The sequence below is a fragment of the Penicillium coprophilum genome (assembly GCF_028826855.1).
Source record: "Penicillium coprophilum strain IBT 35676 chromosome Unknown utg000004l_segment0_segment0, whole genome shotgun sequence".
Lineage (NCBI taxonomy): Eukaryota > Fungi > Ascomycota > Eurotiomycetes > Eurotiales > Aspergillaceae > Penicillium > Penicillium coprophilum.
In genome coordinates this window covers 5,946,130-5,966,169 of record NW_026622723.1, presented here as the reverse complement: position 1 = coordinate 5,966,169, position 20,040 = coordinate 5,946,130, and the positions used below count along the sequence as shown (strand labels likewise).

Here is a 20,040-nt window from a genome sequence, read left to right as displayed (position 1 = left end):
CGGTGGTCACCCACCCAACTACTAACTCACCGGTGTGTGACTAAACTACAGCAAGTAGTGCGGGGGGTGCCGCCCGGGTGAGAATAGGGTGAGCTGGGGTGAGAATCATACTCTGCTGAGCGACCACTGCACTAACCCCTTTCAACTGAGTTCGCTTTAGAGTATCATTGGGCCAGGGTTCATCTTTGAAACGATCGGTGTCTTAGCATCTGCACATAGCCTCCATCCTTGTGAATACAGTAAAGCGATTGCAGATATAATATACACAGCGATTTGCACTTCACGCGAATAAATAAGATTATCAACTTTTAGTCCATTATATCTTGAATTCATGTATTCAAGATATAATCGATTGGAGTTTCATCCTGACCTTCAAAGATATGGTCACTTACCGGTCAAGAATTGATCCAGGCTGTAAAACCAACAGTAATCTTATAGGTATCGATAACTCGGACCCTCTTGGCTCGCTGTCGAATTACTTCCTCCTCGAATGCGAAGGTCTTGAGTGCAGCGTTCATGGCCCGCCTGGGTGGGCTCAAGGCACTGTTGAGTCTCTTATCAAGCTCGAAAGAGAGGTACAGAGCTAGGTTGATATGGATGAATGCCGGGATCAAGCAGATACCGGGCTTATAGAGAAGATAGATCTCACACATTTGATTCTTTCTGCCTCTGTCTCCACGGACACTGGAATGTTTGAGTCTATTCCAAAAGACGTACATTGTCTTGGTGCAAGATTCCTTGTCCTTAAGTTCGACAAATCTAAGGATCAGGCCAATTTCGCTCCTTCGACCCCCAATGCCTATGAAACCATCTCAAACGAGCCGAAAGATGAAAACCAAGCTTATGTTGGCTTTTCTACCCCCACGGCTGACGAGATTGATGATATTACAACCAAGCCGGAAGATGAGGGCAATACTGGGACTACTACCTCTGAGTTCGACAATGATATTATCTCAACGAAACAAAAAAATGAATGCCAGGCCAACGCTGGCTCTTCTACTCACAAGGTTGACGACAATGCTGTTAGTTCAACCAGGCCGAAATATAGAGGCGGGCCGGATACAAATCTCGTTCTACGTCAAGCAGGTCTTGTTCCAAAAGAGACTAAGGAAGCTTCTCTCGTGGAAAGTGGGTTTTTATTACTTCCACCTATCAAACGATCGGAGCGTGTCGCTAAGAGATTAAAATTCTAACCATCTAGAGTCAGACCATTGTATTTATTGCTTATTAAGTAAATGAATTTATCTTTATGGGGCCTTCCATAAAATTCGCGAATTTAGGACAACCCCGTAGATTGGCTAGAGGATAAAATCTAAAAAAGAAAATCCGAAAAGGATAGTTATTGTATAGAAGTGCAGAGCCACCGTCCTTGGCTCCCTATAGGCAAGCCATAGGTGTACTAATGAAGCTCAACAATATCATGTTTCGTCAAGATCTTAGGTATATCCAAAAATGTGAAAGGGCGGGCAAAAAGAGGAGGTCAAGCAGACGAACAGAAATCTTGGTCAAGATAGCCTAGGGTACGTGACTCAACTAGGAAGTGCGCCAGTCTATTGCTTCTCCGAATCAAAGGAGAATTAATCTGGGCAATTCGTCTCCAGCACGATTGATTCATTTTTCCAATCAACGCCATTTTCGGCCTGCGCTTTAGCGGACCAACTGTGGCTCCTTATGATCTTCCATCACGTCCCACTCACCAATAAGAGATGTTTGATACGCGCTGTGCGAGAAATAAGCTAACAGCCGTGCGACTGGCGCACTGATCCCACCAGATAGAGACCTACCTGAAATCATTAGGCTATCCCTCTTTAATTCCATAGGTGGCGCGACAGTTTCGGGGCACATTACACTATTTATAGTTTGGCCGTGGAAAATAATGTCTTACGCGAGGGAACCCAGATATTCGAAATTAAGAGCTCAGCTCCTCCGATACCGGTAGATGGAAATTCACATGATAGATATTCCCCATCTCAACGTGTCCAAAGTTCATCCCAAACACATTTGTGCACAACGTCTTTTATCGTATAGCTGTGCTCCTTCCTCCGCTTTTATACTTCATTATATATCGACAGGAAATCATTCGTTCTTTTCCAATTCAAGCACAGGGTCCTTCAATACTGGCAAATGAATAGATTGCTCCATTATTGTGAAGCATCTAAAGACAAAAGGAGGGATATACGAAAAGTGACAAAGTTCTGCTTGACTTATCGTAATCGAGGTGCAATGCCAATGAGTCCGTCCGTTGTATTTTAACATAGAGCAACACGTGGAGAAGATATGCATTGGTTTCGATAGGGCATAACAGAATCCAACTGGATGCAGTTTTCGTTGTCTCGCTTGCAAGTTGTGTTGTACTCAAACATCGAGCAGGTAGAAGATGACCAAGAACAGAAATAGAACAGAGAGAGGTCGATCAGACAGATCGGCCGCTATCTTGTATGTATCAAATACAAGACCGGATTGCGGCTGGCTGGAGTCTATATGAATGGCTAGCTCTTCCAGTGAGAAAAACTCAAAAGCAGCCTGATGCAGCATAGATTTCCATCCAGGGATTGCGGGGACAAGAGGCCTTTGAGCTCCTTTAGACTCTTTTGTGCGCTACAATATCTCGGCCTTCTGGAGGTGTATCAAAGTCTCGCCGATAGAGAGTCCATCATTTTTCTGCATTTATTCGCCAATCAATTCATATCGTCGTAGAACAATGTGCTCAGCCCGAAGTTTTTCACCGCAAGCACGTAATTCACTAAGACAAAAAGGTAGGTTATCCGACTGTAAGGAAAGCTAGCAACTGGATTGAGCCTTCTTCAATTCCGTTTGACATAAATTAGGTGCTATCAGGTAGCAAGTCAAGCTTATAACTTTGGTCATATTTCTACATTTCATGGATAAACGGAGTTGGAATGTATTTGAGCGTACTTTATCGCATTATATGTGTCACATAGAACGTCCCTTGGCGCTAAATTCTGGCCCCTTGTTGGTAAGTTCGAATCTACTGCCATGGCTTGTGAAAGAAAAGCAAAAAGAGTTATGCCGACATGTCACCGAAATCTATTCAGTAAGGATCCCAATCCAACCTTCTCTCCAGAAGAAACGATTCCACTGGAAGACCTCTCCAAACCTTCTTTCCTTTTTCCATTCTGAAAAACTCCGGCTCAAAATCGCTGACTTCAGCCCATTTCTCAATCAGCCGACGCCAATAACAAACCTCGGCCGCTTGGGTAAGATAATGCTCGCGAAACGTTTTGACGTTGTTGTTCGCTATACGCTGGGCATCCTCGTCATGTGTTTGCAGCCATGCTATCTTGGCCTGAAGGTCCGAGAAATCACGCTTGACCGTAACAAAGTTTTGATCAGGACCTGAGGACTGCATAAGTGGATGTTGATGTTGAATCCAGGCCATCTCATGGGCTACAATCACGCTTCTGCAGCTTTGCAAGTATTTCAGCCGACCGGAATATGAATTGCCTTCAGTATGAGCCAAATATTTGTACTCGCAGTGCTCGGACATTGACTTGAGGTCATGTGTCATGCTGTCATGGTCTTTCCAGTTCAAAGCCTTTACGTCGGGCCATGGTTGATTAGCTGCCACTTTTATGAGTTTCTCTCGCAATTCCAAACCCATGGTTGCGCCCCGCCATAGGATCTTCTGGGTTTTGTTGGACCATGATAAGCCCTCCGCCTCTTCAGCCCATTCGGCCTTCAACTCGACTTCCTTCATTGAACCGGCTTTGGTCTCCGGCCAGGACCAATACCCAAAATCGGGGATAAGCCAAATATTCGTGTCCTCCTCCTGGCGAGCATACCCCCAAAGAGCAACCGATTCGATCCGATCATCTGAGTTGAAAGCGAATTCAATATTGGGCAGTTTTTCAGGCGACGATATGATGGCTCGGTGCAAAGAATGGAGCGTAGCAATTTCACGAGAATAGATGTGACCTTCCGTGGCAATCACGTAAAGCTGTTGCAAAGGTCTAGAGTTAGAATGACTTCTGTCATCCAAGAAGGCGACAACTGAACAGAGACCCATTTAACTCACTTGTTGGTCGTAAATCATGGCTCGAACATACCCATTCTTTGGGGTGATTGAGTTTATTTCTTTCAAGGTAATTGGACGAGATTGGCGGTCGCGTTTTGCTCGTTCAATTTCATCGAAAAGCGCTGGAAATGCTTGCTCGCATTCCTCTTGGTCAAACAATAAATTATCTTTGTCCCTTTGGTAGTCCCATGTCCCGTTGAATAGGCCACTATAATGTAACTTTCGTCCAGACACATTACTGCCCACGTTGTGCACAGTGACTGGTTGTTGGTACCAGACGAAAGCCGCCAGAAAGAGGAAGCCTGTTATGATAAGGGTAGTGCGACGTTTCGCAGTAGCCAAGAAGGCTTCTGAATACCGACTGCACCACTCCATGAATTGGCGCTATCGTGAAAGAAGATGAAGGGAGCGCAATCAGCAGTGTTGTGAACTCGGCCCAACTGGCGACAGACGGAACCGCAGTTAGCGTCCATCATTTTTTTAAATACAACATAGATAATATGGCTGTAATGTATTGTAATTAACGTTTAGTTGTCCAAGAAAGGGGATCTGTACCCGAGCGCGGCTACGTGGGGGCCAAATGCATGGGACAGGAGATATACCCACTATTCGAATGACTCGCATGATGATCACCCAGATCCAGGAGGCCCTAGATGACCAGATGATACGATCTTTTGCCAAGCCTTTAGGTTAGTATGAAGCGTATGTCTTTGTACTCTACACACATGGAGGTGCTTTTCAAAACCTCTGATGTATTAACATTTCATCCAAGTCGAACCGAATCACTTTTGGTTTGTTATCATTATTCCGGCGGCCCGGGCCGAGAGGACATTCCGTACAACAGTCGCCAGCTTCTGTGATCTTCGCTACGAGTAACTCGTCAATCTCCACTTTCAGACCGCCTTTCTCATCTCTGCCGCCCACGCCCACACCGCCCTGTCTCGCACTCAAGGTTATCCAGCACGCTTTATGCTAGATCACATCCCCCATGGGTTTCCCCCTGACAACTGTAACCACGACCTGAACCGTCATCAGAGCCCGACTAAAATGATGAATTTCGCGCGGATCCGCCAGCACCTGGTTCTCGCGACGTGTATACTATTCATCCTGGGCTTACTGCTCTACCTACGCCCCTACCCGAGTTCAAATCAGTTCAGCAAAAAAGAGCACGACATCGGGAAATTGGGGTTTATCACCACCAAGCCCGAAGCCAAGTACAAAAGTTCCGCTTATATCAGTCATGTGATTTAATGGAGGCATGGACTCGGTGGATTGAATTAATCAATTGATTAGGGCTAATCATGCAGCGATCGTAGAAGTACTCTATGGCTAAGGTGACTCAGGGGCTGTGCTTTATACTGTGGCGATACCATAATAAACTGCACTCGTATTGAAATATGGGTGCCATGATAGACTAATCCAAATCCGGAATTAGCGCTGTGCCAGCAGTAAAATCGCTGTGCCAATAGTATGTTACCTCCCAAAGCGAGCAAAGCCCAGTCACCCTTTTGGTCTAGCGGTTCAATAACCGAGACTATTTTATAATTGCTTACTGTTCTCATAAGAAAAGTTAGGCTTTCTTGGACTTAGGGATATATTGCTGTGCGGCCCGCCTCCGGGTTGATTCAATAACACGATTCCACAACGGCCAAATTCTAATCGCAGCATTAGCGAATTGGAATTAATGCAAGAGCGGATCAATCCTATAGGAGCAAGAGACGAAATGTAGCGGAGCATTGCGGTACCGAACAGACCGATCTTGAGAAGCGCCATCCCTCTTCTGGGTCTGTATGTTCGCAACGGAAAGTTGGATCGAGCAAAGACTTGTCTGGCATGAGATCGACTGGATCGGCGAGTAAGATGGTCCATAATTTGTTGTTGAATGATTCTTTTAAACCTCGCAGGTGGGCGACGAATGTCTATAGCTAGAAAAATTTAAGCCCCCGGAGCTCCGAGGCCGATCAGGGTCGGCTTCTTTTGATAGCTCGGCCGCGGACTCGGCCTCGGGTGTGCAGCAGCGCCTTTTCGTATATCACCAACGAACAGCATCGGACGTCCGATCTTTTCCTCGGCGTCGGGTATTGCTAGCAAAAGCATGTATGTCCGACCTCTTTTCATATGCAGGATGTAGCCTCGTGCCAGAGGTATATAGTACTGTCTATATTCCTTAGAATCGGACTCGTAATTCTAATCGACGTCACAAGCATAACTATCTTTTGCGCGCCCTACTACAAACCCTACAATAGCTATGCACGACGACCGCATCGCTGAGCTCGAGAAGTGCAGTCCACCCTCGTCAAGACCATCGAGTGCTACGGAGCCCAAGCCTCAAGTATCTGGCCCACCAGCAGCACCTGAAGGAGGCACAAAAGCCTACCTATCGCTACTCGGAGGCTCCCTAGGTCTTTTCATCTCATTTGGATGGGTCAACTGTATTTCCTTGTTCCAGGCTGAATATGAGATCCATCAGTTGAAGGCCTATAGCAGCTCGGAGGTGTCCTGGATCACTTCGTCCGAATGTGAGAGCCTTCTTCCCCAACCGGCCGTGCAACAACAAGCTTATTTCAATCTAGTCTTCTTTATGCTGTTTATGTCACCGTTTTCTGGATATCTATTCGACAACTTTGGACCACGATTGCCGATCTGTATCGGTGGATTGATGCATGTGTTTGGCCTCATGATGACCAGCTTGTCTAGCAAATACTACCAATTCTACTTGGCACAGTCAATTTGCTCAGGAACCGGCACATCGCTCATTTTCACCCCGGCCATGACTTCTGTTTGTGTGATCGCTCCTGGAATTTATCGCAAATTTTCTGATAAGCTTCGCAGCCTATGACTTACTTTAGAAAGCGCCGCGCTTTGGCAGGAGGATTGACCGTTGCAGGTTCGAGTTTGGGTGGTGTGATATTTCCCCTTATGGTCAACAACCTTCTTTCGGAGGTCGGCTTTGCATGGACGATGCGAATCTGTGCTTTCTTGATCCTTGGGCTTTGGGCCATTGCACTGCTCACTATCTCCTCCAACTTGCCTCACACTCGCAAGGAGTTCAACCTTACGAACTACCTTCGGCCTTTTACGGAATTCAACTTCTTGATTTTGTTGGCGTTCTGCTTTTTTCTTTACTGTGGGCCGCCCATCATTATGTTTCATCGTTACATAGCTAACCAGGGATTAGGGGGATTGTTTGTCCCATTCGACTACCTTGTCCTGTCTGCTATGCATAACGGGATGTCAATGACTATGGCCTACAACCTGATTCCCATCATGAACGGAGCGAGCTTCTTTGGACGTACGATTCCCAATGGCCTTGCCGACAGATATGGTCGTTTCAATGTGCTTATCATCATGGTCCTTTTCACTGGTGTTATCACTCTGGCCTTGTGGTTGCCAGGTCGCAGTAACGCAGCCAACATTGTCTTTGCCGCTTTGTTTGGTATCGGATCTGGCACCACCATTGGCTTGACACCGCCTCTTGTAATGACTCTCTATCCACCCCAGGAGATTGGGTTTCGAATTGGGTTGGCTCTTGCTATTGCGGGCATTGGTACCCTTACGAGCCCTCCGATTGCTGGTGTAATTGCAGGGACAGATGGAGGCTCTTTCCGTTTTGCGGCCTTATTCAGTGGCATGAACTTCATGGTCGCAACACTTTTTTTGATATGGCTGAGGGGAAGAGTTTCTGGTTGGCATCTCTTCGTAAAAGCTTGATGCCTCGGCAAGGGCTCCGAGCACCGCATCCTCCTGCAACGACAACATCTGGTGAAGAGGAGGAGACTAGCGTGGCGGCAGCGAACTATCAATCAGCGCATAATATGAACACGATCTTACAGTGGTCTGGCGGGATTGAGATCTTTCGTACCAGCCTGCTCGGTACATCATAAACCTCCCCAGCGTTCAATTGACCACCAGTGTCCATCTCATCAACGACACGATTGACCACACCCACCATGTCAGACGCGGAGGTCGTACAATTCCATGGGAGCAACTCGCAGGATCTAAATCGTCTGGCAGCCCAGGGACGGTTCGTATTCATCCAGGACGACAATTTCGATGATCGCGAAGACTGCAAGTGCGCCTGGCTGCTGGAACGATACTCTGGCTCCGCCCTTGATTAAGTGGCATCGGCGTACACTGTATAATACAATGGTATCATGAAATGTATGGATCCAATCAATGGTGTTAAAATCTCTGTATTGCAGCATCCGCTTTCCTAGCAATTTCTACGAGCCGCGGATTACTACTTCAAAATTACTGAGCAGCCTAGATTAATTGAATCCCCAGTATACCGGTCTATATACCCCGACACACCCCCTCAGCGATACTAGTATAGGATTGCTAGAAACTCACACACCTCGGTATACTAATCTCTGTTTCTCTACACTATTAAATAGCTTATATCCACTATATAAAGTATTTAAATAAAGGCTTTATACTTCTACCAAGTCAGTAGTTTTATAAGTCTATCGGCTACTATACAAACTATAGGCAGCTAGTTCACCTATATCTAGGCCTTGACAAGTCACGCAAAATCTAAGCAAGCCAAAAGCTCTTGGCAGCTCTTGGCAGGAGTAAACCTTCAATTGCGTGCCAAGAGAGGTTGAACTGCCTATTTAAGTAAATTTTCTGCCTAAACAGGCTTAGCTTAGTACCGTCAGTCACGCAGTACCTCACAGCACCGAGCAACGTTACCAAAATTTGCTTACTTGCTCTATCAAATAGTTGGAAGCAAAAAGGTCGAGAAGTCCAGGTAACTGGAGCCCTGACTTCAGTTAGTAGTGCTATGTAAGAAGGCGCATGTTTGGTAACTTGTACTTACCATTGCGCCAAAATCCAGGCTGTCAAGAAGCTCATTATCGATCACGTCTTGCGACACTTCTCGGGGGGGTGTTGGCGGCCCTGTAGGACTGTAATATATCGTGACACTCTCTCAGGCTGTCTTTTGCAGTGTTCAGCACAGCAGACAAAATGGGTTGTCCGCGTTCCATGGCGTATATCTGGGAAAGAATACCAGCAAGAAAGATGTAACGTTTCAACGTAGGATGACCCAATTTCACGATCTGCAGTAATTGTCCGTTGATGTGTTCCAAAAGTCGAATGATGGGCGCTCGCTGGCCGCGCCCCAGCTCAGCGAGAGGATCAAGGACTAATGTGTGATTGAGACCAACCGAGGCAAATGACGGGCCGGAACCCATTTCCTCCAGCTGAGACACAACCTCCAAGCCCAAGACTGAAATCACGTCCAGGCTCAAAGGTCCGCGAAATGACCCTGTGCTCATCACCATCAAGTTGGAAAGATCGTCGAGAGAGTCCGCAGGTAGCTGAAGTCGCTCGGCATAAGTGGCGATAATCATTGCAGACTCTTGACAAACCTTCCGGGAAAAATAGAAGCGGGGATCCTTTTGCGCTTGTAGCATGAAAGGCCGATGCAGAGCCAGAATATAGCGTCGAATCTGCATATCGAGGAAAGCATGATGCATGGTTAGGAATTGCGACCAATGCGACCGACAATAGCTTGCAAGAGTACGGCAGAATGTCTGAAGCTTCATAGCCAGCTCAATGGCCATTTCGTAAGAGTGCTCTAATCGCTCGTTTTGGACCGCCCTGGCAACTTCAAGTCGTATCGGCAGGGACTGACGCATGAGAATTTGTATCGACGATTCCGTATAGCTTGTCAACGGCTGTGGAGCTGGAGACTGTTTGCTAGCTGGATCTAAATCAGCATCGCTGATATTAAGAGGCATATGATCGTCGAAGTCGTTTGAAGAAAGAAGAAAAGGGATGGAACAGTCCATGGAGCCATGAATAACGAGCTCTAGGACTGTTGTCCAAAGTCTCCTGCGCATCCCGGCTTGAAAAGGAGACAAAGAAAAGAGTTCTGGATCTCGGTGCAGGCCCATAGCCATAGCCACCCGAAGTAGACTACTTTCCGACAACCACAGAGAACGGCCGATTAATGTTATCTGCCGCGAAACCAATAGAAGACAAGTAATTTGGATTCCATCAAGATTGTTAGTGTTTTTCTCTGACGGCCCAACCATCCAGTATTGAGCAGCTTGTATCCAAGTACGCCGCGAGCGCTGGATAACTTTGTCGTCGTCGTTGCTGAAGACGCTTCCAATGGCCAACACCAAACCCAATTTGATTGCAAAGTTTGTAAGTACAGGCTGCGGCTGGCTGAAGTATTGTTCGTATTCTGACCAGAATGTAGGAATGTGAAAACAACGATAGATCAATTCGAAAGTTCGCATGTAGTGATTCACTAGTCGGTCACAGATGGAACGAGCCGGCATTGTACTCAGAAATTGAGGAACAGGGTCATTTATCTGCGGTGCCTGCTCGTTTTTCATTGTAAGTCGCAAGTTACGTATCTCATTCACCGAATCAGCCAGCTCGGCCTTGGTATCCACGAAGGTCAATTCAACATCACTATCTCCAACATAGCTGACTCTGAACTATTGACACGTCAGCCAATGTTCAAGCAGTCAATTTGTTCATTATACTGAAGCTTCAACGATACCTTCTCAGCAGTATGCAGCCAGTGGCTTGAAGGAAACAGTTTCACCTTCTTCGGGTTGTGACGGAGTCGAGGGATGACAGACGGTATTGTCAGACACTTATCGCCCGTGACAGCTGATGGTGCAGGACGAGGTTGGGAGAGCTCAGCAAGCCGCTGCTCGACGTGCTGGAGGCGATCAGACAATACCTGCAGCGTGAGATGGTTGTTTCTGTTGGTGGTGGTGGTGCTGCTGCTGAGGTTGTGCTGCTGGGGATCGATTTCTGGTACAATTGAGTCCTCAAGCTGCTGTACACGTTGCTCTACGCTCCGGATTCGTTCCGATTCAGTCGTTTTTCGTTGCCTTTTTGCAGGGTGATCGATGTCGTTTGGGGCAATACTGAGCGAGCGAGGAACTTGTTGGACATTATTGCCCTCGCTTCCACGGTCTTCCAGAGCGAGACTGGGTTGCTGCTGATCTCCTTGATATGTGCACGTCACCGGGTATCTGGAGACCTGACAGGCTGCACATGGTGATTTGAGATCGCAACGTACCTTTCGGCGGCGACACGGGTCGCAGGATTGCACAGGTCGGCGGCTTCTACGAGCGAGTGAAGATGCTGACCGGGTGGTGCCAAAGCTTTGGTCCTCAGCCATCTTGACGACAGTCTAAATTGTAGGTATTGAAAACGCGGTCAACGGAGATCAATAATTTTGGAAAAGCCGGACAGAAAGCTCGGGGCCGGCAAGCTGCTGAAGTTCGGACTCGGGCCCGACTCCGGGCTCGGGGCTCGGACATACCTAAAGTATGGGCGACTACGGAGTACTATCTCAGTGGATAATTTTCAATCCGCACTCGCGCTACAAAAACTGATAGGAATCTGGCTGCATAGCAATCCTATGATAAAAGTAAAATTTTTATGTCAATGTGGAAAAGCTATGGTTGAGAAAAAAAAAAGCACGAATTTGAATGATGGCATACTCAGTCGCCCGTACATAAAGCCACTCTAAACGTTCGCCACCCACCGACCGTATTTGGATACAGCCCTTATTAGTGTAAATAACTAGGCTGCGAATCCCTGGCCGATCGTTGATGACAAAATACCGTCATATGGCCTTCGCTCCTAGGCGTCAATGCCTCGTCTCCTTCGTTTTCCAAGTTATGTTGGTCCGTTGCCAGAAACGAGTGAAACGCGGGAATGTAAACAATAAAGAGTTGCAAGGCATGGATCTGACATTTCGACATCTAACAGTCAAGCTGATGTTCTCAAGTTTGAGCTATCGTATTTTCCATATTGACTGTCGTTCATCGATACTAATTTCCTTCGCGCGCTTTGTGGAGCGCAACCAAAATCTTACTCTATTTCAATCGCACATTTTCTAGCACATGCACTAAGGTTAACGTGGCCCAGCATTTACATAGGGGCCAAGAGAGACTCCTATTAGAGGTACTTAAACTTGTTATTCAGCGCCTTGTGGACTAGATCTATATAGGCCAGTTAATAATTCTCGATATCTTCAATAATATCCCTCGCTATCCAGAGCGAGACGCCTTGGGTATTTATGAGGGCGAGCCTCTTAGCCAGGATATACCGATAGAAGAATAGATTCGTGACCAGCTAGGTCAAGAAGTCTCAGTTAGCGGCTTCTCTCTTGATCTGGCATTCCATATTTCTCAGGAAGCCAACATCGTGACAGTCACCAATACCCTTAAGGGTGAAACCCCTGATATTCAATACATTGTCTATACGGCCTTTCTCAGCTATATACGCGACGTAGAAGGTTCCTCTATCTTGGAAAGCACAGCGCGCCTCTTTACGGCGTCAATGGTGTCCAACCTCCGGGCCAACAAAACTCTCACTCTCAAATTCTTCATCCCAAAGTCCAATTTCTGGTCGGCCATCAGGCCCGCCTAGAACGAAGTTCTTGCGATTCTATCCCAGCAAAATGGAGAGAACCGAGACAATCCCTTTTCCATTGGCGCCCTACACAATATCACAACAGGCGATATTCAATACCTAGCAGCAAAACGTTTTACCCCTCAAGAACCCGACCAAAATATTTGAAGCTCACAGGGGGCATGCGACGGTAGCGGATTTCGCATGTTCACAGTTGTTCTTGACCGTGCAAATTTTGTCTCAGAGGCTGGGGTGTACTTCTACATGACTGACTCAGACGAGTCTGAGGATCCGGACACTTCATCTGATGATACGATCGTTTCCCGGTCGTAGACATGGATTCGGCTGCTTGGCGGCTGGGGGTGGTTGTTCTTGATGAATAATCTAGTCTGGTAGATTAATTGTTCATGTCTATTCCTATTTATTTTAATCCGCAAGACAACTAAGTAAACCGAAGGGGAGGGGAGTCTTCCTCAAGTTTCACTGTTCATCGACGTGGACACCGGCATTCCTGTAGTGTTCCCTCGCACTTTGCTCTCTTGCTCACACTCGTTCAACACACCACTACAGAAAAATATGAAAGCCTTGTTCAGGATTGTCTTGGTAGTATCCCCAATACGTCCGAATAAAAGATTTGTGTTCGGAGAATACCTGTCCGATGGGGTTCAAGCCAGGCGAATAAGAGGGCAAATATATCACCTCTCTCACCCCAGTCTTAGGACTTCGCACCTATCTCGCCCGCACTCACCCTAGAGTGCCGCTTAGGTGCTAAGGGCCCATTGAGTATTTGCCGTGCAGAATATATGGCTTAAGTAAGGCTGAGCGGACGGGAAGCCCTGTTTTCCACACCCTATGGTCGTATGTGCTCGTCATATTGTCGAGTAGGATTATAGTTGGCAAAAAATCAGTGAAATCACAGACATAAAAGAATCATCCTCGGGATGACCTCGGCTGATTCACCATAAAAGGCTAGTGGATTACGGGTCCTTGCAATCTTTGCTCTTCAGATTAAATAAGGAGTTTGGAAGGATTTCAGCCTGTGAAGGAGTATTCCTTGGCTATATAACAGGCCCACTTCCGCAGTTGAAAGGGTCCTAATTGGAGACCTCGGATGTGGCTGGCAATCCTTTAGAGACAAAGAACCTCATTAGGATTGAAGACATTTGCATATCGAACGTCTATCCATCATACTGCAAGACGGTCAAGCGTATCGCTTGGTTAGAGTGGGCTCCACGGTGCCCGATGACGTGAAGCTGCAGTGTCCCTTTCCCGGTTCATCCCCTTCGGAGTTGATCGACTCGACAGGCGGGCTAGTGGTCTGACCCCACTTCAATGTTCCCCGGATTGCAGCATCTAGGTTCTCATGAGTGGGTGGATGACAGGCGGCACTGATGGCAGCAGAACAAGATGCCGCTAATGGGGCGTTTGACTTGAGTCGCCTGAGTCCCAATATACACAATATAAGTATCATGATAACACCGACTAAGATCGAAAAGAGGATGAAAGCAGAGGAGTAGCCTAAACTACTGGTACTTCCTACTTTTCGATCCAGCGGTGTGTATGTAACTATCTCCAGATAGAAGATAGATTGAGAAATTGTCCAGTGGAGGGTCATGTATAGGAGAAGAACAGGCACGCTGTAGCGGTACGGAATACTGAGCCAATATGTCGATCGCTGTTGGCTCCTCTTGATAGGCCAAGTGACACGTAGCGCCTTGCGTTCGATTCCGTAGGAGCTATACTCAGCAGCAGCTAGCATACTGGTCAATACCGCGTTGTAGCAGTAGTAGCATATTGTAACCGCAAGCTGTGGTATGTTGGCAAATACCACGGATTGTAGCATGCCTTTAACACCAACAACATCGAAGGTGTGATATTCACTTTCATCCACATCTGATGAGAACAGATTCTGAAACTTGCTTGTAGATATCCATTGCTCATCAGTGTCCGGCAAAGAGACAAAAAGCATAACGATTCCAGTGATCAGGGTGATAAAACATCTAGTGAGAGTATTAGCCAACTTTCCCTTGGAAGTCAATAATCAAGAATCTGTGTGAATGAATGTGAGACATACGAAGATAGAGTTGCGATCCATCTCCATCGAGTTACCGCTCGCAACCAGGATCCCGGCTTTGAGAGCGATCTGTAAACCGGAGCTGAAGCTTCGCGAGTTCTAGTCCAGGTGCCTTTGCGAACATGTGTGCTTGACAGCCAGCAGAGGTTGTTTGTGGTTGGATCAGGCCTCGAGATGAACGATGAGATGGCATCTCCAATAGTCAGAAGGGGTGGTGATCGGTTTCGACCTACCCGAGCGGCCAGAAACATGGCAATTACCTTCGCAAATGCAGCAAGCGCAATTGCGATGCATATTGGTGGGCTATATAGCAACTGACAGTGTTCCCCAACCTTCATCACCAGGCACTCATTGACCGTGTAATTTTTTACAGCAAGGGCATCATAGCCATTTGTGCACTCTATAGAATCATTCACCCCCGCATCTTTAGAGGCAAATGGAATAGCTTGCACAGTGACAGTGTTTCCCACGAGGGATGGACCAGAGACTACGTTCAAAACCGATGCATTGCCCCCATCACCCACGGTTAAATCTTCGGTAATTATAGCCAGTGCTTTGATCCCCGTGTGTGGGGGACTGAAAGAAGAACATTCGTCAGATTTGTGTTGCTCGTAATTGTCACTTTCAATTTCAGAAGCAATTTCATTCCAAGTGAGACTTCGTAGGGCCCCGGTATAGTATGGCCGACCAAAGCATTCCTTGAGAGCTGGAGTGTCAAGAGAACGTACGTTGGACGAATTCATATCTTTCGGTGCGACAAAAGCGTCAAAATCGTGAGTGGAGAATGATTCGAAGACCATGGAGTTATACCTATCGGGGCATAATCAGCGATAGTCAGAGGCGACCGTTATTTCCATACTCACATCAAGTGAAAAGGGGATGCCGTCAGCATCAATATAATCCATAGCCCAAGTCGGTCTCCCCCGATCGCTAGAAGGTTCCTTATACTGGCACCTCCGATATCTAGCCACTGGCCACGCGCATGAGCCACGTCTACCTCTTCTCGTGTTGGAGCGACCAGTGTTTGCATGCAGTAATTGCTGGCAGCGAGAATGAGTGTGCTTAGAACGTTAATAATCAGATGCAATCCAACAGACCATCGTTTGACGATACCGCAATCGCCGTCGTAGATGACTGCGGAGTCTCCCCAAGCGCTATTAGTACTATATCGCGTTGACATTCCGGCTGCAACGATTATGAAGATCAGGTTTATGACCAAGATACAGGCTCCCGCTGCAGCACAATAACGCACTCCAACAATCCAGGTGTTTTGCACTGGGGATGTAGTTGAGTTACCATCCTCCCTGACCTCTGTTGTTGCCTTCCTACCATCAGTCTGATGAATCAGGGTATGAGTCTCCTCGATGGATTCCGGACTTGATCTGAGGAAGGAAGCCCGCGGTTTTTGTATTTTCGACGAGAAGGATGTGAGGGAAAAAGTTGAGGGCTGCAGCTCCAGTGCGGTGGGCTCATCGTGGTCCCGTCGTCCATCATTTGGGACTCCACTGTATTGCGGGCGGCCAAACATGGATTGGACATGACTCCAGAGACTATGAGCTTTGCCACGATTCATGTTCCTTGGGCACCAGTGTGCGTCCAAACCGAGTCCTTGGTAAAATTTGCTGATTGAGAGAATTTCAAGTACTGCAGAAAAGTAGAATATGCCAATTATTTGAGCACAAGGCTGATTTTCAGCCGCATTGGGCCTTATTTGCTAATAACTATTTTCAAATGATTTCGCCCCCACACGGCACCAAATCACAAGCATATAGTGGGTGCACGGTTACGGGGCGACAGGGTGCACAGCGGGTTGAAATACCCATGGCAATTGAGGGGACGTGGTGACTTAGATGGGCCTATGATTGTACGCGCTTGGTTCGCTAGTGAAGAGGGTTGTAATCTGCGAGTACGGAGTACAAAAATAAAAACGGGCAAAGATCACCCTTTTACAACTCCTCTGGGCCTTTCTGTATAGCATAGTATAATTGGGTCCCACCAAGCCCTTAGGATATGTCAACGAATCACAATCAACCAGATCCTCTTTTTCTTATAAAATTGTTATGACTTCTTTGAATTTGCTCGGATTCTTCCGAGAGAGAGGGGGAGCTTCTTATCAAAGAATCTCTGACCTCGGGACAGATAGAATGTCTAGACGGCTCAAGAAATTCGGATTGTCCCGACTTCTCTTATCGACAGCTTTCTTCGGACTAATGAATACTGACCTAGCCATCTTAATGAAGATAGCAGCACTGCAGATAACATGTCAATAATGGCATATCCAAGCTCCAGGCGGTACCCCTCGTTGATATTATATATCATTGTCTCCCAGAAAACACAAACCCATACATTCTGCCTAGGTAATCCAGATGTCCATTACAGCCATGGCGCCCAAGGAAATTTTGGCAGAATCGACAATTGCTCGCTATGTGAAAACCATTCGATCATGCCCTCGTGAAATCATTGCTAATAGGCAGATTTTGTTAACGGCCGCTATGTATGCAACGGCGGGGCTTCCAATTAGTATGTTCCAGTCCCCATTCAAGAGAACAGGGCTGCCATTAATGCATTTTTCACAGCTTGGGACCAAGGGTCCTCTTCTGTGATCCCATCACTTCCTGGTTTCCAAGAGGCCTTCGGCATCACGTCAGCCACAAATCCCACTGAAGTCTCTAACTTTATTTCATTTGTCTATATTGGTGCTGGGGTCGGCGCTGGCCTTTCATTCTTCATCAACGATCGTGTCGGACGTCTATGGTCTTTCCGCTTATACATGGTCATATGGATCATCGGCCAGATGATCGCTACCTGTTCCTCCGGTAACATCGGAGCCTTATATACAGCGCGCATCGTCTCAGGTCTTGGAATAGGCGCTCTTACGGTCATCGGCCCAGTCAGTATTGTTGAAATAGCACCAACTGAAATTCGAGGACTCCTTTCGGTATGGTTCAGCGTGGTGATGCTCCTGTCGCTGACGGTGTCTGTTTTTGTGGTCCTGGGTGTTTATCTTCATGTCGCCAGCAGCCATCTGCAATACCAGATTGTATTCTTTGTACCGAATATTGCAGTGGCTTTGATCATTATCGCGAGTTTCTTCTTATCGGAGAGTCCACGGTGGCTTTTTCTCGTCAACAAACCTGAGCAAGGCATCGAGACCCTTGTGGCATTACGTGGCTTGCCTGCTACCCATCCGCGCATTGCCTCCGAAGTCGAAGATATTCAGAAACAGATTGAGACGCAGCAGAAATTCCAACACAATGGTTCCCGAACAGGCATTGTGGAATTGTTTAAGGAGACTTTCCTCGTGCCATCCAACCTACGTCGAGTTCAACAAACCTTCATATCATACGCATTAGCACAACTGTCCGGCGCAAACAGTGTGACCTCATATTTGGTGCCAATCCTCAGTCTCATGGGACTAGGTGGCGGAACGGACCGTTCGCTGTTCTTATCTGGGATGTATTCCATGGCGAAGTTCTTTTTCACACTGATTGCAAGTTTCTGTTTTATCGATATGCTGGGGCGTCGCAAAAGCTTCTTTACTGGCGTAACACTCCAGATGGTCTCTGACATCTACATTGGTGTCTATATCAAATACAGACAAAGCGGTCTCGTTGCAAGCAACGCTAGCCAGGCGGCCATTGCTGCTATATTTATTCATGGCTTTGGCTTTGCTGTTGGTGAGTAATACCAATACACCACTACTAACTATGTGTCAATGCTGATTATTCTTCAGGTCTCCTAATTCTCCCATACGTCTTCGGCGCAGAAATATGGCCCAATCATATTCGCTCCTTTGGTGCAGCCATCTCACAGTGCTTCCATTGGCTTTTCTTCTTTGGCATCAATAAAGCTACTCCATCCCTCCTCGCGAAGACCAACAATTGGGGCGCATTTCTATTCTTTGCGGCATGGTGTTTTATCTCACTCGTTTATGCCTACTTTGTGATCCCAGAAACTGCAAGCGAAGGGCTTGAAAACTTCGACGCCATCTTTGAGCAGCCGCTGTGGAGGGCGTATCGTGGTACCCAGCGGAAACATATAGCATGCATTGAAGCTTGCGAAGTACCGTAAGAATACCTCCTCCAATGCCACTTTGTTATTTCAAATCACTAAGATGACCACAGCGTTGAGCAATAGAACATCCCTGCGAAGAAAAAGAAGCAATTTGTTGATGACGTTGTCGAGGCCTGACGTTGCCTTCTCAATTTCACACGCCATTTATCTAGTGCTTAGTATCTAAGGCGTCCTGTGTCGATCATTCACATAGCAGTAATAGAGAGAACAATAAATTCCAAAGATTTCCATTTGATACATAAAAGAGCGTAGCCTAATTGTCACACATGAATGGGGTTGAAAACATCGGAGTAATACATGTGACATGAGATCCTACTTCAGTCTCGTCTGGTCAGGATTCTGGAAATTCCTGTAAAAACTCTTGAATAAACCAGTCAGAACCTTCAGGCATGGATAAATCCTCAAAACCTAAGCCCCAGTCTCTTGACAACAGACCAGGAGGAAGTGTGTCGCATGGAGCAAACCATAGTGACTGTGGAGGGAGCGGTCCAGCGAGTTTTTCATTTCCGCAGATCATGTTGATGGTTTTTTCAGAAAGTGTTTCGAAAATATCGCGATAAGATGTAGCCAAGTTCCACCGCTCAGCTATAATCACCAAAACTGTTGTGCAGGCCATACATGTATTTATTACCTCGCTCTGCTTAGTCTGCTGGCGTACCCGCCACGATCGCCAGAGACAATACAAATATGTCAGCCCACCTAGGAACAGAATATGGAGACTACCCCAGGTGAACTGAACAGTTGATTTCTGGTATATCCGACGATAGAGCACGCATATCTCACGAGCACAGCGGGAACAATTTTCGAATGCTCTCTGGAGGTTCTCTTCTTCTTCAATGTGGTTGGTGTTGTTTGACTCGTTTTGGCCAGATCCTTGTCGTCGTTTCCCCAGGATCCCAGTGATGTATAAGCGATAAAGGATCAGGACGGAGTGATTGTAGGCAATCTGGAACCATTCATTTGATGCAAACACCGATAAGGGATGAGAGGATGCATAGTCCAGGTGTGTGGGAGCTGATGCATGCCATTCTTCCAATTCTTGGCGTAGACTGTCAACAGTGGCAAACTGACTCCCCGTAGTGGCGTATTGTAGTTGGGGTGAATAGAGATTGGCATGGAATTTTGCCCATAGTTGTCTTAATTTGATGACATGAAGTGTTCCGGTCATGATGGTTGGCACCTGGTCATCAGTAGCGCGGGGGGCTCGCCAGTATACCACTGCGATTAATATTTTCGTCTTCAATATCCATAGGAAGCTAGTATAGAATGTCAGAAAGGGGATCAAGTAAGGTATTAGACACAAAATTACATCATACCTCTGCATCGATCAACTCATCCTGAATACCCACTGGGCGACCGAGGGTGAAAGCTGCAACACGGTCGATGTCATATGCGACCCAAAAGCACCTTCTAGACATTTCCTTTGTCAAGGGATCGACATGTTTGCGATATCTTTCTGCGC

At 46.9% G+C, this 20,040-nt stretch overlaps 9 protein-coding genes across 9 annotated transcripts; 4 read left to right on the top strand and 5 right to left on the bottom strand.

The window, feature by feature from the left end:
• Nucleotides 1-689: 689 nt before the first annotated feature.
• Nucleotides 690-1,193, top strand: N7500_006681 (uncharacterized protein; the record flags this gene model as incomplete). Its single annotated transcript, XM_056677825.1, has 1 exon — nt 690-1,193. The coding sequence occupies one exon, from the start codon at nt 690-692 to the stop codon at nt 1,191-1,193; it is 504 nt and encodes a 167-aa protein (XP_056532825.1).
• Nucleotides 1,194-3,052: 1,859 nt separating this feature from the next.
• On the bottom strand, nt 3,053-4,411 carry N7500_006680 (Lipopolysaccharide-modifying protein; the record flags this gene model as incomplete). Its single annotated transcript, XM_056677824.1, has 2 exons — nt 3,053-3,958; nt 4,037-4,411. The coding sequence occupies 2 exons, from the start codon at nt 4,409-4,411 to the stop codon at nt 3,053-3,055; spliced, it is 1,281 nt and encodes a 426-aa protein (XP_056532824.1).
• A 1,873-nt stretch (nt 4,412-6,284) lies between these two features.
• On the top strand, nt 6,285-7,747 carry N7500_006679 (Major facilitator superfamily domain general substrate transporter; the record flags this gene model as incomplete). The annotated part of the gene is made up of 2 exons (XM_056677823.1): nt 6,285-6,815; nt 6,869-7,747. 2 exons carry the CDS (start codon nt 6,285-6,287, stop codon nt 7,745-7,747), a joined length of 1,410 nt encoding a protein of 469 aa, XP_056532823.1.
• A 1,142-nt stretch (nt 7,748-8,889) lies between these two features.
• N7500_006678 (transcription factor) lies at nt 8,890-11,189 on the bottom strand (the record flags this gene model as incomplete). Its single annotated transcript, XM_056677822.1, has 2 exons — nt 8,890-10,491; nt 10,557-11,189. 2 exons carry the CDS (start codon nt 11,187-11,189, stop codon nt 8,890-8,892), a joined length of 2,235 nt encoding a protein of 744 aa, XP_056532822.1.
• Nucleotides 11,190-11,917: 728 nt separating this feature from the next.
• Nucleotides 11,918-12,763, top strand: N7500_006677 (uncharacterized protein; the record flags this gene model as incomplete). The annotated part of the gene is made up of 5 exons (XM_056677821.1): nt 11,918-11,980; nt 12,075-12,089; nt 12,140-12,274; nt 12,295-12,563; nt 12,601-12,763. Coding segments are annotated over 5 exons (645 nt in total), but the record flags the coding sequence as incomplete, so codon positions are not given.
• Nucleotides 12,764-12,903: 140 nt separating this feature from the next.
• On the bottom strand, nt 12,904-13,303 carry N7500_006676 (uncharacterized protein; the record flags this gene model as incomplete). Its single annotated transcript, XM_056677820.1, has 3 exons — nt 12,904-13,081; nt 13,179-13,198; nt 13,280-13,303. The coding sequence occupies 3 exons, from the start codon at nt 13,301-13,303 to the stop codon at nt 12,904-12,906; spliced, it is 222 nt and encodes a 73-aa protein (XP_056532820.1).
• Nucleotides 13,304-13,631: 328 nt separating this feature from the next.
• On the bottom strand, nt 13,632-16,077 carry N7500_006675 (uncharacterized protein; the record flags this gene model as incomplete). Its single annotated transcript, XM_056677819.1, has 3 exons — nt 13,632-14,430; nt 14,505-15,314; nt 15,368-16,077. The coding sequence occupies 3 exons, from the start codon at nt 16,075-16,077 to the stop codon at nt 13,632-13,634; spliced, it is 2,319 nt and encodes a 772-aa protein (XP_056532819.1).
• An 808-nt stretch (nt 16,078-16,885) lies between these two features.
• N7500_006674 (uncharacterized protein) lies at nt 16,886-18,575 on the top strand (the record flags this gene model as incomplete). The annotated part of the gene is given in 3 exon segments (XM_056677818.1): nt 16,886-17,024; nt 17,036-18,181; nt 18,238-18,575. The coding sequence occupies 3 exon segments, from the start codon at nt 16,886-16,888 to the stop codon at nt 18,573-18,575; spliced, it is 1,623 nt and encodes a 540-aa protein (XP_056532818.1).
• A 334-nt stretch (nt 18,576-18,909) lies between these two features.
• On the bottom strand, nt 18,910-19,996 carry N7500_006673 (fungal specific transcription factor domain-containing protein; the record flags this gene model as incomplete). The annotated part of the gene is made up of 2 exons (XM_056677817.1): nt 18,910-19,815; nt 19,895-19,996. 2 exons carry the CDS (start codon nt 19,994-19,996, stop codon nt 18,910-18,912), a joined length of 1,008 nt encoding a protein of 335 aa, XP_056532817.1.
• Nucleotides 19,997-20,040: the final 44 nt, after the last annotated feature.